Below are 19,006 nucleotides of genomic sequence, written 5' to 3' on the forward strand. Positions count from 1 at the left end.
TTTGGAATCTTTGAAGAGTAAGGCCAGAGTGCAAAATGTTTGGATATTGGGAAATCCAAGGCAACAGAATGAGAATCTGCTTGTGTTAATGGAGAACTGAATTCCTGAACTCCTGACAAACTTGAGTTTGAGAGAGTTTAAAGACAGAAAGGATTATCTAGTCTGACCTCCTGTATACCACAGGCTATTACATTTTCAGCTATATTAATCCCAACGACTTTAGACCAAAACATCCAATCTCTATCACATGGGATGATGATCTACTAACCAGACAGTTTTATTTAATAGTTTAACTCTACTGTCGCTCCCTCCATCCCCTTCCCCCAATTCCCAATTTGATAATGACTGCCCACGTATTGGGTAAAAGTAGTTACTGAAAAATTGTGTGTGGCAATAAAATGTATAGATCTTATTAAATTAAGTAGCTAGTTGGTACTACACTGACATAAACTTAAGGGCCTTATGTTTGTATGACAGAAGTGTGTCCTATCAAATATTTTTGTATAGTTAAGAGTAACTGATCACTTCAAATAAGCTTAATGCATGTTAATTAAGGCTTTAAACAAAATAAAGACAATTTACAAAAATGGTAACTCAAATTGTTCATGCCATATATGAGCAAACAGTAGTCCTGAGAGCTCTACTATGGAGGCATTTACTGACAAAGTAAATGAAACAATGATTGCTACTTTAATTTTGATTTTTTATAATCCATTGTTCCTGTGGAACCACTGGCGTGCATGACTTTTTACAAAGTCCTTACTCTGAGGAGCTTACAGTTTACAGAGTACTGCTAAGTTACATGGCTTGAATTTGCAGCACAAACATAGGTTATATCATTAGCATAATGAATAAATTGATAATTCAAGAGGACTGGGGAGCTGTAGAGTTGCAGCTGAATAAACTGGATACGTAACTGTATAGCTTGAATACACATTTAAAAATCAATTAAAAGTTTGTCACTGGACTGTGGCCAGCTGCTTAGGCATCTAATTACAGCATGTCAATCTCCAACTACTTCTAAGGAATGTATCATTTCAGAGTAACTAACTAGGAATATGGAAATAAATGGTTATAGTCAAAGTAGAATGAACCACCTCTTATTTCCTTTTAATACTACAGTTATCAGGAAGCCACTCCAGAAGATAGCCAGTTACAACTTCTTGAGGTTTAAAAGCTTCCTCTGAGAAACTAAACAATACTCTTCAATGGCTGAGGACAACATGAATGAGATAGTCAGGTTAAATTTATTTTTGATCTGTATTAGGACTCTGGTATCTAATTAGTGCATCTCAGGTTTGGCCTGAAGGATCTGGTTGTGCTTCGCTCTCAGTAAAGGTATAGTTTTGTCTCTGTTGAGGTTACCAGATCAGGCTTGTCCTATCTAGCTCTTTCTTCCCATGTCTGGTCATAAAGTACTGGCGCAGCTGGTCTTTAAAGTACAGATTGCTTCTCAAGTACTCTGGTCAGCATCTCTGGCCTATGTAGTCTCTGGCTCTTCAGGAGTTAGCAGGCAGACTGCCCCCTTCCCTCCCAGGAGGATATTCTGAAATTATCTTTGGCTCAAGACAGTTTCCATTTAGATAAGGTTAGGTTAATCAATACATCTTTCCTGATCTATCATATATTAATGATTTGCGGTCTCTCAGGTACATTTTGTCTATAAAGTGCCAAACACTCTCATGATGCTTCAGAAATACCACCACCACAACAGCTGCCTCAGAAGAAGATTGGTAAATATCAATTCTGATCACAGCAACTTAGCTAAAAAGCTGTTGTATATAAGAATTGGGTGGTGTTGCTAGTCCCCGGCCCCTCCCTGGCTGTTCCCCCTCCCCCGCAGCCATGCCGCTGCACGGGCAGTGCTCTGGCCCGCTGCTCCTACCAGGCAGCGTGGGGAGCACAGCTGGCTCCGGCTGGGCGACGGGGTTGCGAGCTCCTGCTGCTCTGAGCAGCATGGTAAGGGGGTGGTGAGCAGTCAGGGAGCAGTTGGATGAGGCGAAGGTTCAGGGAGGGGGCGTGCGGTCAGGGGATGGGGAACAGGGAGGGTTGGGAGTCCCGGTGGGGCCCGTCAGGGGGTGGGGGTGTGGGATCCTGGGGGGCAGTTAGGGGCGGGGGGTCCCGGGAGGGGGCGGTCAGGGGACAAGGAGCAGAGGGCGGTTGGATAGGGAGTGGGCGTCTGGGGGGGTGTTGGATAGGGGGTGGGGTCCTGGGGGGCAGTCAGGGGCAGGTGTCCTAGGAGGGGGTGGTCAGGGGACAAGAAGCAGAGTGGGTTGGATGGGTTGGGAGTTCTGAGGGGGGCAGTCAGGGGGCAGGAAGTGGCGGGGGGACACAGGCTGTTTGGGGAGGCACAGCCTTCCATACCCAGCCCTTTGTACAGTTTTGCAGCCCTTGCGCCAAAAAGTTTGCCCACCCCTGCTTTAGATAGTTTGTGAGGCGTTTAAAAGCCCTTACTGCTTTCTATGTTTTCAAAGCCATCAGAACCCTGCAAGGAGCATGTTGCATATAAATAGTACACATGGCCATTTGGACCCCACTGTGAATGTGGCTCCTTAATATTATGTTTCTTCACCTAATTATTTGGTTTACGTTTTAAAATAAAAAAGACAGAAGCTGCTATATGGACTCACTCCCTTCCTCACACCCTTCATTCTAGTCTTCACTCTGGAGGTTTACTTTTTTTCTGACATCTGTTTCATTCTGTGGTTCTGCCACCTTTTTCTCAGAGATTTTTTCAAATTGTAGATGACTGTGCCTCCCTTATCCTATCAAAATTATCATCATCTACATCAGATCAGAGCAAATAACTGGTGGAATGCAAGCAGAGCCAAGTAGAGTTGGTTCACAAGCCTTTCATTAGGTTTTCTGACACCTTTACAAGGCTAAAAGATGTACTTCCTTAATCCTGTTATGAAAAACATTAAATGCTAATCTTGCCCTGACAAGCCCTAACCTTCATAATTTTGCTATTTAACTCTCAACTCCAGAATCAGAGCAATTCTTCCCAAATACGATTTTATATTTTCACGTTTCCTGACACTGAAAATAAAGTTAAGAACCCTACAATACATTGAAAACACAGGCTAAGTTCCTCAAAAGACTGATACCTGTGTTTTCAGAGGAGGATACGAATTCTCTCCCTATTGACAAACGTGATGTATACAGCACAGATCAGTTACATAATTTGTTTTCAGATTTCTTTTCTTTGCATATTAGAAATATCTCTTGCAGAGATAACCAAAGTAATATGAGTATGAGCGAGCAAGCACACGTGTAGGAAAAAAGAGGAGTTGTGATTGTTTTTCTGCAAAGCCTTTTGGCTGACAACTCAAGATGTTCAGTCATAAGAAGCCAGCCAGAGAGACACGGCAGAAAGAAAAGTGAGACCTTTTCTGAAATGGTGCAGTTTTCTGCTTAGCTCTTTTTTGATATTTCACCCAAAACCTATTCCCTCAGGTTTCTAAGTTAAGATTTCAGTAGTAGTAGCTAAGGGTCAGTAGTATAACTCTTTCTGGGAGGTCCTACCTTCATTCACTTTTACTGAGCTGCAATACTTCAAGAGCCTTTTTGACTATTACATAGCCAACTCACTTTAGAACCACATAAGAACCCAGTATTTCAGAAGCTCCCAGTCCATTGTACTATTTATTAAATCAGAGGTTCTGTTTTTCCTTTGGTTTTCTTTTTGCCTACAAAGCACTTCATTAAGAAAAGGAAATCCTCTCCTGGATAGTCCCTTCCAAAAACACAAATGTCCACTGCTTGATTCTCAAATTCTTCATTTGATTCCGATAACTTAATCTTGGTCTTTGCATACTATACACCAGTACATATAGAAAAATTGTTTGTTATTCACTTGTGAGACAATTAATTATTAAAAAAAAAAAGTCAGAATTGTCTACCAAAGAGGTCCTGCAGACGACTGATGCTCCATGATTCAAAGCAGAGGTTCTCAGGCAGGGTGTGAGGTATGTCAAAGTTTCTAGGGAGGGCAAAACAAGTCTTCTAATAATGCAGTAAGTAAAGTAAAAGTGTGTGAGACACCCAAGCACCAGAGGTCACAATGCCACTCACTCAAATATGGCCTGTCTTGACAGAGGGGTGGCGGGACCAAATTTGAGTGAGTGGTGTTGCAACTTGTGGTGCTTGACCCCCCTAATCTGAACAAACAATGCCATCTAAACACTGAGTGCTAGGTGGCAGTACCTTCTCGCTATTTTGGGGAGAAGGGGCTCCAAGCTTTTTTTTAAAAAAAGGAGCTCAGGTGGGGTGATTCAAAGAAGGTTTTAAACACCTGATTTACAGACACCATCAACTTGAAACAAAAGTCATTTTCTTTTGGAAATTTTATAAGTTATTCCTGAGGCTTGGTCTAGAGTAGAAAGTAGTACCTGAAACGCTTGCCTTTTAAAAAAAAAAAAAAATTGCAGAAACATTACAGGGGAGGGAGAGAATCTCTCTATTTGAGTTTTTGTTCTGGAATTAATCCTGAGCCTCAGATGTCAATGGCAAAATTCCCAATGACTTTGTTAGAGCGGGATTAGTGAATATGTGCAAATTAAACTAAACAGATAGTGTAGGACATGTTACACCTCCCTGTTTGAATGATATGCCTCTGCCATGTAACTCAGTACATTCTAATCTGCAATGAGCTTCAGCTCTCAAAAGGATAATCTTGCATATTTGAGAGACTAGGGTTTAGCACAGCTCAAGAGCCATTCTTGGTTGAGTGGAAGTGGCAGACACAAATGAGGTTTTAGTCTGGTAAACTGGATTTGGGATCACTGCATTTCACTTGGAATGAAGAAGCAGTTGGGTAGACTAAACATCATAACAGCTTCATAATGAGGTGCTCATTGCCATAGTTTGCAAAGAGTAGTGCACATCAACCTTACTGGCAGCTTCCACTTCAGCTCATCTTTTTCTAGTCAAGAGCAGCAGTACTTACAAACTGAGACTATTATTTCCTCTCAGCTTCCTCTGCATGCATTCCAGCAGCAGTTTCCAATGAAATGTCAGGACATTCAGTATCAGGCTGGTCTGGTCACACCAGACAAATGCATTCATTAGACATTTCTTTAAGCCCGGCAGCAGAAGTGGTTAACTCCCCAATTTCTAAACATAGCCATGCTTTTTGGTCACATCCACGGTGTCTAGAAAAGTCTACCAGCAATCACATTGGCAACTGTGCTTTCCATAAACATACTGCAGACTACCCCATTTTCAAATATGCTTATTACTAGCATAGTTACAGCCACAATGTGGACAGACAGCATAATCTAATGGATTAACTGTGGGAGTGGGAGCTCAAAGTTTTAATAGGCTCCTACTTACCTATGCCAGCTCATCCACATATTTGTTGCATGCCATCTAAACTTCTGTAAATGATAATACTTACCTATCTCACAGAGTTGCCAACATTAATCTTCAGTACAAAGTATTATGAAAATGCCTTTACAGTATGAGTTAAAGTACTTTCTTCAGCTAGAAGTCTGTAGCCTACCATGCATTTCATATGTTTTAATACATGCTCAAACCTTAATTGGTACTGTATGTTCTGAAAATAGAAGTCACAGGAACATGGTAAATAATTAGTTTGCAGCTTACTCACCTTCGGAAGATAATCACAACCGAGAAGAATTGCTAGCCCAATCAGAGACTCTCTGTCACAACACAGTTTCTCCTTAATAGAGGACATTGTATAGCAGTCAACATGTGGGTCCTACAAGAAAAATATTACAGCTGGGAATAGTGTAGGCAGGACCACAGGTGACTAGCAAATTGGCTTGTTGCGGACACAGATTAACAACAATTTGGCCTACTGTTGTTCAACGGCTAGCATAGAAGAGACCAAGCCATTTGTCATTGCTACACAAAGTATGATTGACAAAAATATCATCCTATATCGAAGACTGACCACATGATTTTAAGAACTGCAGCTTCCAAAATCTACATACAAATGTAACTGTTTTTAAGTAAAACAATCGAGGATTAGAAATTTAACCAACATCCTAGGCTTATAGAATTACAAAAGAACACTCTGAAGCTGCAAAGGATGAATGAACAGGAGGAAGTCAGGATTGACCTCTATCAAAGTATCTGAACTAAAAAAATATAAAAAATTATAACCCAATTTTCAAACTTTTTAGGCACCTCGACAGCTATTTAGACAACTATAGTAAATACCCATTTTAATGCTGATTTGAACACCTAATTTAGGGCATCCCACTTTGAAAACTGGGCTCTAGTTTACTCTGTACACATGTATAGCCAAGTGAACACAAGCAAATTGCCCTACACCATTTTATTTTTTTAAATTATGTGCTCCCAGCTCTGCCTCTCTTTGTTCCATTAGTTCTCACAAAGATACAAGCACTTTTTTTTTTTAAGCTAAAAAACAGTTTCTCACACCAGGATACCTTTAAAACTCCCAATCTTTATTCCATTTGCTACCACACTTGCTTGATGCCTTAGACTTAGCATTCATCTCTCTGCATACTATAGAAGAGTGCCCAACGAAGTTATTTGTTCTGTCTTCTCCAAGGGTGATATCAAACTACATTCCTAATGTATCCATAATTTTAATCAGGTGGTCTGTTTTATTGGCATCATCAGTGCTTGATTTAAGGAGCAGCAGCCATTATCAAGTGTGAAAGTGTTACACATTTTAATTTGTATGTATGATGCAAATGAGTGAATTTGCATTTATATAACCCCATAGACCTGTTGCTCCTATAGGCACACAACTGTCACTGCAGGGCTGTGTCCTGTATAAATTTACAGCTTTAAGTCACATAAGAATTCATGTAATAGAAAACCTAAACAGACAGCAGATAATTTCATGTTTGTTGTTCAACTCAGCTGTTTTTCTCATTCATTCAGTGCTTGAACACTAATGAATCAAGTGAAGAAAGTCTGCTGTATAAAAACAGATTTTAAGCAAGACCAAATACAGGAAGACAAAAGTATGATACTGTTAGTGACGTTAATAGAGTATTTAGGCCTGTATATTTGCCTGAAATAAAATTTTGGGGTTTGTTTGCCTGTTTGACTTTTTATATTTTTACCAATATGTGTGAACAAAGTCACTGTGTTGCATTTGCCCACAACCAGATGGGGTTTAAAGCACAATGAAAAAAGATAAGGAAGTGAGTTAAAGTGTTGCTGGTTTTGGTGGGAGTTTAGTATGTACAACTGCCTCAACTCCTATCGCAAGGCAAGGTCAAGCAACCAGTTGGGAGGGGCGGCATAAGAAACACCAAAAAGAGAAAGAAATCATGACCCTGGCTGAAACAAAACCTCGCTCCCTACCCCTCCGATGAGACACAAAAGAGGTGATACCAAAGACCCAAGACTCATGACCCTCCAAAACGGAGCATGACCATAAATTGTAAGGGGTGGGACCAGTGGTGTGCACTACAGATATAATTAAGAAGGAGGAGGTGGGAAAAAGGAATGGGGAAAAGCTCTGCAGTGTACAGAGCTATGGATATACTTGCTTGATTAACCCCAATAACCATTACATTGCCTCCTCTTTGGATTCTTGTCTTCCGCTTTATGTCTGTCTGACAAGAATCAAGGGAGGGGTGAGGGAGAAGCCCTAACAGATACCTACTTAATTGTTCAAAATATTTATGGTGCTTCACATTTATTTGAGCAATATAATGAGAGTGAAGTAGTCTGAAGGAAAAAAGACTCCAAAAAACCTAACACAGTACCTTTGCATTCATGGTGAAATTTCTATAAACTGTTTGAGCTCCATACAAGAAAACATCTCCATCATTGGTAATGCAGCCATCCACATATCCATTTGCATTCAGGTAAGCACACATTGCCTCCGCTTCACCAGCTGCTTGAACCCAAGGTAATCCTAAACACTCCAACATTTCAAGGCACTAAAAAAAACAAATATTCAAGAGAAGACAGAGATTGAATCTTCAATCATCCCTTTCTACGATTAACCATTTTTTTTAAATGGTCCTCAGGGTCATGTGTATGTCTGCAGTGGCCATCATTAGTATTATCATCATCAACGTAGTACTATCATTGTACGTGTCACTTTGCAATACATGTGGCATTGCAAACAAAGAATAGATCCTTGACTGAATTAATTTATAATTTATAGTGAGTAGGGACATGGTTATGTTCAGTTTCCCAGTACTAAACTCACACTGAGTGATTAGTGCTCATTCCTGCCAGAACAATTCACAGATCAGATAGTCTCATCAGATTTTTGAAGGAGAGAGGCTGGAGGATTGGCATACATTGCTTAGGAGGCTTCTGTGCAGAAAGGGGCACAGAAGTAGACAATGAGCGAAGCTTGGGTGGAGCATAGGCAAGACAAAGTATGAAACAGGACTTCTTAAACTTTCATCATGGATCACATCTTAATGAAGTGCCTCAGGGATCCACGTCCCCTCCCATTCATGATCACATAACATCTCTGTGGTAATTACAGCGATAGCTTAAGTGGAAAAGTAATAGACGGGAATGTGCAGAGGAACAGAGGAGCCAATCCATAGATGCAAGAAAGTTGTGCATGTGCATGAGTGAGGTAGGGGTCCAGGGGAAATCATGGTCAGAACAGCAGAAAAGGAAGGTTATCTTTGTAGAAGTGTTGTGTGCAAACTACCTGAAGTTACTGTACTGAATTATTATGGTGGCTTCTCTTCACAAGTCAGGATTTTTAACAAATCAAAACCACAAAAGTGACATTGTAAGAATTGCTGTCCTAGTGGAGTATAGCTCAGTCCAAGCAGCTTGACAATATTAATATATTTTATTCAGGTTATTCATCTGGTGCCAGAGCCAAAACCCACTGAAATCAAAGGGAATATTTCCACTGGGCTTTGGAAATATTTATTTCCAAAATAAATATTTATTTATTTTGTTTGTTTGCCCTTGAAGAGCAAACAAACAAAGCAAATAAAATGTCTTCTCTCATTTCATTCCTGTTCTATAAGTACTTTTCCAACACTATCAAAAACTTTAAGTACAGTTTACTTCAATCACAAAAGAAATCTGGCAAACAAGTGAATCTCCCAATTAGTATCTCCCAAGATCCTAATTGCTCTACAATGTTATTTAAAAGGACAGTAGTAATTGTGGTCCAAGGCCCCAAAATTCAACATGCAAATTGATATTGCCATGTATTTTTACATGCCACAAGCCATCATGTAGTACATTATTTTGACACGAGAGCAAAGAGCTGAACACTAAGGAAATGAGGAATTAGTAACGAAAGATATCGATAAACAAAAACTTCCATACAGATTGACAGAGCTATTTGTGCTGCAACCTTGGTTCTTTCAACCTAGTTAAATACATTTCTCATTTTCACAGCTAACTAAGTTGAACTCTAGGGTACAGATGTGGGGACCCGCATGAAGGACCCCCTAAGCTTCTCTCTACCAGCTTAGGCTAAAAACTTCCCCAAGGCACAAATTCTTCCTTGTCCTTGGAATGGTATTGCTGCCACCACCAAGTGAGTTAGACAAAGATTTAGGAAAAGGACCACTTGGAGTTTCTGTTTCCCCAAAATATCCCCCCCCCCAAGACCCTTCACCCCCTTTCCTGGGGAGGCTTGAGAGTAAACAAGGTGAGCACAGACCAGCCCCTTGGGTTTTAGGATGCTAAAAACCAATCAGGTTCTTAAAAGCAGAACTTTATAATAAAGAAAAAGTAAAAGAAGCACCTCTGTAAAATCAGGATGGAAGGTAATTTTACAGGGTAATCAGATTCAAAACACAGAGGATTCCCCTATAGGCAAAACTTTAAAGTTACAAAAAAACCAGGAATAAACCTCCCTCTTAGCCTAGGGAAAATTCACAAGCTAAAACAAAAGATAATCTAATGCATTTCCTTTCTATTACTTACAATTTGTAATCTTAGATGCTTAGTTCAGGTATGGCTTTAGGAGATGTATTTTCCCTGCCCTGATTCCTCGCTGTCCAGGAGAGAACACAAAGAAACACAAAACAAAAACCTTCCCCCACAGATTTTAAAGTATCTTCTCCCCTTATTGGTCCTTTTGGTCAGGTGCCAACCAGGTTATCTGAGCTTCTTAACCCTTTACAGGTAAAGGAGGGATTTTATGCTACCCTTAGCTGTATGTTTATGACACATGGCTATTTGCCTGGTTCACAGATCTAAGCTAGAAAAGAAGTCTATTGTGTTATTTATGTAATGACCAAAAGCGTGCTAGATGCTTTAGAGCAGTGGTTCTCAACCAGGGGTCTGCCAAGCAGGGCTGGCATTAGACTTGCTGGGTTCCAAGGCAGAAAGCCAAAGCCTCAGACCTGGGGCTGAAGCCTGAGCAACTTAGCTTCACAGGGCCCCCTGTGGCAAGGAGCCCTGAGCAGTTGCCCTGCTTGCTACCCACTAATGCTGGTTCTGGCTTTAAAATACATAAAAACAGTTCTTGCAGCACAGACAGGCTGTGGAATTTTTACAGCATGTTTGGAGTTCCTCAGAAAGAAAAAGGTTGAGAACCCCTGCTTTAGAGACATATACATAGGTCTATACAACACAAATATGTTTATTAGGTAAGTAATCAAAAATATAAAAGAAAAAAGGCTTTGAGGAATTAGATGGCTTAAGAAATTGGTAATGAGATACAAAGCCTTTTACCTCATAATCACTGGTCTGAATCCAGCACAGATCAATAATGACTGGAGCGACTTGTCATGCAACAGCTGTTAGAAGAAGTGCTAGAATTTCAATCTACTTTCAAATGGATGGGTGTCCTGATGCCAAAATCACCACAACAATAGTCCACCTTCTTACCAGGATCAGCAAAGAAATTAAGGAATGGAACAGAGTAAGTCAGGTTTAAGATGCATCCAAGGAATGGTGAAGAGAGCTTGTACCAACACTACCTGCATAATGCCTATTGTGTGCTTAGCTAGAGACAAGTCTCCAGCATTGTCAACCTAGAACTATTAACAGGCACTATATTTACTTAGGATTTACTGTCAATATGCATACCTTGGGGTTTTATGAAAATGTATTGAAATTTGCATAGTTAGGGGAGACTACGAAGTGTGTAGACTCCAGAGTGTGCATCATTATTTTTACATGTGCTAGTTCAAATGATCATTCTGCAGTGAGTGACATCTTTGTGTTCAATGCTGTACAGTACATATGGGAACACACTGCCCCAAGAAGTTTATATGAACTTCACAAAAAAAGGGGGTTCATAAACTTTTAATTTAACAAATTACAGGATTTATATCCAATCTCAAAGTGATGCAAATTTTGGGGGAGGGGGTAGAATCTCATTGAAAAATCTGTGTGGAGTCATTTCTCTGTCAGATTTATTGTAAATTCTTTCCTTTTTTTTTTTTTTTAAATGTTTTTTCCTCCATCTCCGTTCTCTAATACCACAAATAATGAAATTCCTCTATCACTCACCTCTTTTAAAATGGATTTAAAATAGGATCTCCCTGTTTTTGCAGCCCTAGGTTTTTTCGAAGACCCATAGCGCAGCTCATTCCTCTTACTGATTGTTTCTGCTTTCAGCTTTGGGGCATCCCCCTCCATCACAAACACCAATTTGATTTCCATTGAGGTTAAAGAAGAGATTCGAAAAAATAGATTCCTGTATTAACAAAGTAAATAATTTCACTGAAAAATTTAGTTATAAATTAAGCCACATGACAACTGGTGTGTATACACTAAATGGAAATTTCATGTTGGTCAGAACTTCATAATGAAACCTACACAGTTTCAAACCAAGGAAAAAAAACAACAAAAGAAACACCTTAAGGACAATTGGATTATAGCCCTACCCCAATGCTTCTCCATCCACCCAAAAAGATTCTATAGCTGCCATTTGGAAAACATACACAAAAACATCAGAAAAGGTTTCATACCATTTTGTATTGCAAGTCTTTGTACAGGTACATAACTATATGGTAATATGGACTACCATGGATTTTGGAAGTACCTTGGCATAACTCTGGAAGCACAGCACCAAATGAGCAAACTATATCATACAGATTCAAACACTTACCGGTTACAGTTACCCACCCAAAAAAAGGGGGAGAAAAAAAAAAGATACTGTACCTAAGATGAGGCTTGGTGACTACTCCAATCATCTTTTTAACAGTCTGTGCCTCACACACCCACAGACTTAAATCAACAGCAAGGGTTTTTCCCCTGAGACTTCTCAGATGAACATGTTCTTTCACAGGCTCCAGGATCTGCCATAGATTAGTCACTCCCATTGTCCTGAATTCCTCCTTGCCAAAGTGAGGGCATCAGTTGTAAAGACTGATCAAAACAAAAGTTTACAGCTCATAATATGGAATGTGGTAATTTTGGGGGGGGGGGGGAGGGGGGGGCAGAAGTAAGTGCTCTAAGTACTTCTAAAAATAACTGTTAATGACTAAGTCAGTGATTCCCAAACTTGTTCCGCCGCTTGTGCGGGGAAAGCCCTTGGTGGGCCGGCCGGTTTGTTTACCTACCACGTCCACAGGTTTGGCTGATCGCTGGCCGCGGTTCGCTGCTCCAGGCCAATGGGAGCTGCTGGAAGCGGCGTGGGCTGAGGGACGTACTGGCCGCCGCTTCCAGCAGCTCCCATTGGCCTGGAGCAGTGAACCGCAGCCACTGGGAGCCGTGATCGGCCAAACCTGCGGACATGGCAGGTAAACAAACTGGCCCGGCCTGTCAGGGGCTTTCCCTGCACAAGCAGCTGAACAAGTTTGGGAACCACTGGACTAAGTGAAGGACACAATCAAGCCATCCAAATATTTAGAGATTTCAGTTTATAAACCCCTTGTTTAATGGATGAGCTCCTTGTAGGACAACTTTTATTATAAACAGGCTACAGTGCTGTCTGAACAGAATAGTAAAGATGTCCAGTTTAAGAAATCATTTTCATCTACATCTGAAGTACTTCTTTCTCACTTTACATGATAACTGAACATCTACTGTCCCAATCATTTCTCACAGAAAATCTGGATTTCTATGGATAAACATATTTCTGTTCGACTACAAGAAAAGAGCACAGATACATGCCATTGTCTCTTTCTATTCCAAAACTGAGGGTGAGACTGTTTGAAATTCATGCTCCTTTATTTCTTCTTGAAGTTCCCACTTCCATCGAACATCTGGGAATTACTTTTATAGAAATAATGCTTTTTGTCCACAACCAGAAAGACACTGGAACAGATCCTCAGCTGGTGGAAGTGATCACAGCTCCACACTGGAGCTATGATCATTTATACAAGCTGAGGATCTACCCCAGTATATTAAATGGGATACATTCCTTTTGACTCTCTCTGCTTATGACTCTAAATTCTTCCTTTCCTGAATCCCTCCCCCATTCCTTCCTGTAATCTGATTTCCTTTTATTTCTGTTTTCTCGTCCTCTTTCCCATCCCCTTCAGCCTTAACCGACCCTCCTTTCCAGTGCTGTTCTCACTTGCACCCCCTGCCACTCTTAAAATATCAGCCTTTTACCTCTACCCTGCTTCTTTGCTAGTGTCCATTTCTTCACCGCAACACCAATCCATTCCTCTTGGAAGGAGGAGGAATACATTTTCCTTATGCTTATTTCTCTACATTTCAATATGAAATAGACTTAAATAGAAATTGGATTTTTTTAAAATCACTGTTGTTAATGGTTTATGAATGTGTCTATTTTACTTTTGAAATAAAGAAAATCTCTCATAGAAATGACACAACAATCAGGTTACATTGTCACATTAAGAAAAAAGATTGTTTGTGCTTAAAGAGTTTTGCACTACTTTCGAGAGCAAATCATGACCCTGTAGGTCAAAATCGTATCAAATAGGAAGACAACCGCGGAGAAGTTTGGATACAGATGAGGAATGCTGCCATCTAGCAGCCTCTTGAGCATGTGGCTTTCACAGAAAAGGGGTATCAGAGAAACAGTGTTAATGCAACACTAACAAAGAAGTATAAAGCCCTATATACCTGGGATTCAGCTAATTGATCAGTTATTTCTCTTGCTCTCATTGCAGGAATTACAAGTTGTTCTAATTGAAGGACTTCTCACTACTGATTTTCAGGGGTTACATTCTCCCAGTAGATGGTCCATGCCTCTGGAATTTGCAGGTCCTAAATCTGTATTAATTCACTCAAATAAGCCTGATTTTCAGAAGTGCAGACCACATACAGTTTCCTTTGAACTGAAGCAGGTTTCTAGGGAAATCACTCACTCTGGGTGGTTAAGCACCTTTGTTCCCTGGCCCCAATCAGGTCACTTAATTACGCTCCTACCTTTAAGAATCCAAGCTTGGAAATGTTACCTTGTTTGACCTTTGAAAGATTTCTGCTTTAGTTTATTACTGGATATTGATACTTTTGCTCTTGAGCAAAGGGCTTCTCTGCTGGTTTTTGAAGCCCAAAGGCTGCTGTTTCTTTTCATAAACATAATGGTAAGGTGACCAGTTGCTTTGCAGTGGGAGCCAATATAATTTTTCAAACAGATAAATTTAACGAGAGAAAAAGCACATGCCTGCTAAATTGTAGTACTGCATCTGGCAAGAAAACTATCCCCCTTAGCAACAATGTAGGCTTCCTTTCTCTAAGAACTTAAGAACTTCAGCTTCTAAATGCTGGGAAATCCCAGAAGTTAATTAATTGGCTAGTAAAGAGCTGATGACTTATATTAAGCATTTTTGTGCCCGATGGGCATTTGGAAAGATCTAGTAATACAAGTCAAATACATTGGCATAGCTATGCTTCTGAAGTTTTATGTACCAGAACAGGCATTGTAAGAAATTAAGTGGCCCTGAGTGCAAATCTGTTAAAAAAAAAAAAAAAAATTGTGTGTTGGGCTACCTCTTGCACTGTAAGAAATCTGATGTTGTGAACAGCACAGGCAAGAGAACAGAAACGGGAAACTGAGATTTTTCCCACTCTAGTTGCTGTGTTTCTGCTGACACCCGGGGCTGGCCTGTGCCAGCCAACTGGGGCTGCAGAGCTGTTCCACTACTGTGTAGACTTCAGGGCTTGGGCTGGAACCCAAGCTCTGGAACCCTTCCACCTTGCAAGGTCCTAGCACCAAGACTCCAGCCCAAGCCCAGATGTCTACACAGCAATGAAAGAATCCTGCAGTCCAAGATTGAGTGGTTGGTACGGGGCAGTTGTGGGTGTCTAGTTGCTGTGTAGACATGACCGCAGAGACACTCATTTGCTAAGTAGTAGCCTCAACAGTATATACTTACTCAGATAAAAGATGCTTTAAAACTACACAGAAGTATTCTTTTTTGCCACCATAATATTTTAATATTTCCAATAGTTACCTTTAAAAAATAGAAAGCCTTGAACAGAGCACTCTGCAGGGGGAAAATTAACCTTCTTACCACCTAACTGGGACTTCCAGCTTTTTGGGAGGTGAACGAGACAACACTTAGCAAAAAGCCCTTTTGATGTTACCATTTGTTGCCTATAAATCAGTCTACGTTTCTTATATAGCTTCCTATAACCTTTGTGTTAATTGGTTTATTAGTACTATGATGACATAGCACATCAGTATTAATGCAAAGGGAGGATAAATGCATCAAAAAGTATTTCTAATTCCATACACATGCAGAAGTAGCTATATAGACAAAAATGTGGCTAAGGCAACTTACAAAATGAAAAATAAAACAAGACAATGTTTCTCAACACCATAGTAAAATATTAATTTATAACTAGGGATGTGATTTTTCCTTTCCATGATTCAAACAAAGTATATTAGTTGCTGAAGTAGGTAGACGTGCCATAATAAATTTTGGAGGTTCTTTTATTTTTGTCATTTAAATGATTTAGGTGCTAATCCATCTTGCAGAAAACTGTACTGTCTTGAATGGGGCTCTTTGCAAAAGACCCATCTAAACAGATTTTATTTCAGGGGCCTCAGTTATACCAAATCTCCCATCCCACCTTCTATACCTTAGAGAAGGTTACATCTTCACAGCAGGACCTTATTTTTCCTGTAAGTCTGTAAATCACCCTAAAACACTGTTGATGTTATAACAAAAACAACAACAAAATTTAGGGAGTTGGTCTGGCTTCCACAAAAGTGAATTGCAATACAGACACTGACATCAGGTCCAAACCAGTCTTTAAAAGTTTAGAGCCAGTAAGTCTACAAACAATGAACATTTTACATGATTACAATTAACTCAACAAAAACAAAAGGAGTACTTAAAATGAGTAAACGAATTTAAAGCTGATGACAATTAATGGTTTGCTTTAGACAGGTCATCTGACTATGCAAATTTATCCAAGAAATCTTGGCCAATGCCCCTCAATTCTGCCCTACAGTTCCCCTGCCCTTCCCCTACTGAGATCTCCCCACAGGGGAGAGTTCTGCAATTACTTGTTTTGAACTACAATCCTCACCAGTATTCCAAGTCCTGAGATATCACCACACAGCTTTGCCAACACACCTAAGCTCCCAAAGTGCATCACCCACTGCTATTTCATTTGTGGGATATCCCCTTGTTTTCAGTAGGACAAAAGAGTGAAAAAGTTTTATGAAATGAAACGCAAAACACATTCTGTGCAATTTAGTCTTACTCTTCAAATATAAAAAGACACGTTGCACAAGATTAAACACTTGCAATTCTTTCTTTCTGTAAGTAAAACACAAGAATAAAACCATTAAGTCCCCATGCTACTAGCTGGTTAGGCTGCACACAATGCTGCATCTGCCCTTAAAATACCAATACTTTTACCAATCCATGTGTATTCTCAGCATTAGTGGATTTTGGAGGGGGGAAGGGAAGAGAACCACTAAAATCCTGAACCCATTGGGGCATAGGCACTGAGTTTTTCTTTTCCCTCAGGGTGCTCCACCCCCACTCTGCTCTTAGGGCCACCCCCACTTCATCCCGTTCCCTCAGGCCCCACCTTCACTCCGCTTCTTCCTGCCCCTGCTCTGCTCCCTCCCCAAGGCCCTCACCTGCTCACTGCCCTCCCCCAGCCTACAATCAGCTGTTTCAGGGTGCCACCAAACACCTGGGGCTGGTGGGTGTTGAGCACCCACTATTTTTTTTTCTGTGGGTGCTCCAGCCCCAGAGCACCCATGGAGTCAGCACCTATGATTGTGGGTACTGGGACGGCCCACCCAGAACTAAAGGTCTATCCACTCACCCAGGCCACAATTGAAGTCTTGGGGCAACAGATGAACAAACAAGAATGGAGGGAGGGTCAAAAGTTAAAAAGCAGAGAACTAGAACAAGAAATAGACCAGAGAACACTCAGCAGTGCACACTGCTCCTCAAAGGTGTCTAGGGAGCCAGTGGACACTGCCCAAGGAACTTTGCTTGGATGTATGAGACAAGGGACCAGAAATAAACCCCACAGTCACAGAGACACCAGTGCCAGGAGGCTGACAACGAGGTCTTGTGACTTTCTGAGGACATGGATGGGGTGTGTGTAAATGAGGTGTGGGGAGAAGTGCAGCCAGAACCTCAGTAGGAGGTTCATCAGGTGGCAGCCCCTCAAGACCATTGGAGTAGAGTGTCCCAAGGTTTTCAGGGTCTTGCCCCCCGTTACTGCTGTCTGTCCCCCCCCAGGAGGCTGTGGCTCCAGGGGCAGGGGGACATGGACCAGGTAAGGGGTCCAAGGCTGGGGCTGCAGCTGGGCCATGGTGGGAGCCAGCAGCCAGGTGCAGAGCCATGGCCAGGGCTGGGAGCAGAGCTGGGTGGTGCTCCTGCACAACCCCCCCTCCCCCCCCGGGTGGGGGCTGGTCTGGGCCCTGCTGTGTCCCCCCAAATATTCCTCTGTACCCCCTAAGGGGGTACACCCCACAGTTTGGGGACCTCTTCTCTATGCAAATGTGCACCACAGTCTCCCTCTTGCTGCAGAAAGGACAGGTGTTAGGGAATTCTGCGAACTGCATCAGATACATATGCCTGTGCTTCCGGCTCCATGGAGGAACTGTCAACTAATATCCCTGGGGGGCCACCACTAAACCGCTGGTTTCAGAGTAACAGCCGTGTTAGTCTGTATTCGCAAAAAGAAAAGGAGTACTTGTGGCACCTTAGAGACTAACCAATTTATTTGAGCATAAGCTTTCGTGAGCTACAGCTCACTTCATCGGATGAAGTGAGCTGTAGCTCACGAAAGCTTATGCTCAAATAAATTGGTTAGTCTCTAAGGTGCCACAAGTACTCCTTTTCTTTTCACTAAACCGCTGCAGCTCACTCCTGATACTAGGTTCTTGGGGGACTATAGGCTACACTGCACCCAGGGCTCCTGCACTGGTTTCTGGGGTGCAATGGCACCAGAGTGGGGAAGAGGAGAGTTGCAGTGTGGATCTTTGGGGTGGGGCAGTGGAGGAAACACAGACAAATAGAGCCAGGGCAAGGCCAGGATTGGAGTTCAGGTCCCCACAGTGGGAAGCAGGTAACAGTCTTGATGAGGTCCGAATATAAACACACATCCCCAGGATGCTAAGCAGGAACAACTGGGATGTAACACAGGGTTGGATATTTTAGGGAGACCAAGATGTGACCTGGGTGTCAGGAGAGTGAGTGTGGGAGGGGATCCGAGCCGGGGGGCGGGAGGGAGGGTAAGGGGAGAACTAGTGTGGGATGGGACGCAAAGAGGAGGAAACCCCCCAGGCAGGGAGGGGACTGGGAACCAAACCCGGATGTGTTTGTGTGTGGGGGGGTTGTGACGGGTTGTGACAGGAGACAACAGCCCAGGCGGGGTGGGGGCTGGGCACCGAACGCGGGTGTGGTGGGGGAGGGGGGTTAGAGGAGGGAACAGCCCAGGCGAGGTGGGGGCTGGGCACCGAACGCGGGTGTGGTGGGGAGGAGGGTGAGAGAAGGGAACAGCCCAAGCGGGGTGGGGGCTGGGAAACGAACCAGTCTCCAGGGGGTCCCACCTGTGCGGCCAGCAGCACCACGACGTCGCACTCTACAGACTGTATCACTCAGTCCCGGCCTCGGCGTCGGATTCGTATTTGGCGCGGGACCCTCCCACCTTCCCTCCCGGAAGCGGCTCCACCTCCGCAAGGTGGCGGGGCGCGGAAGTACTC

At 42.1% G+C, this 19,006-nt stretch overlaps 1 protein-coding gene across 1 annotated transcript in view; it reads right to left on the minus strand.

The window, feature by feature from the left end:
- Positions 1-18,960, minus strand: part of GEN1 (GEN1 Holliday junction 5' flap endonuclease) — a 34,044-nt gene extending 15,084 nt beyond the window's left edge. The window contains exons 1-5 of the mRNA XM_074946800.1: positions 18,854-18,960; positions 12,067-12,273; positions 11,413-11,599; positions 7,719-7,895; positions 5,612-5,722 (exon numbers count right to left, since the gene is read on the minus strand). Of these exons, the coding sequence (XP_074802901.1) occupies positions 5,612-5,722; positions 7,719-7,895; positions 11,413-11,599; positions 12,067-12,227 (636 nt within the window). The 5' untranslated portion in view covers positions 12,228-12,273; positions 18,854-18,960. The remainder of the gene's footprint in view (positions 1-5,611; positions 5,723-7,718; positions 7,896-11,412; positions 11,600-12,066; positions 12,274-18,853) is intronic.
- Positions 18,961-19,006: the final 46 nt, after the last annotated feature.

This window comes from Natator depressus, chromosome 3 (assembly GCF_965152275.1).
Source record: "Natator depressus isolate rNatDep1 chromosome 3, rNatDep2.hap1, whole genome shotgun sequence".
NCBI lineage: Eukaryota > Metazoa > Chordata > Testudines > Cheloniidae > Natator > Natator depressus.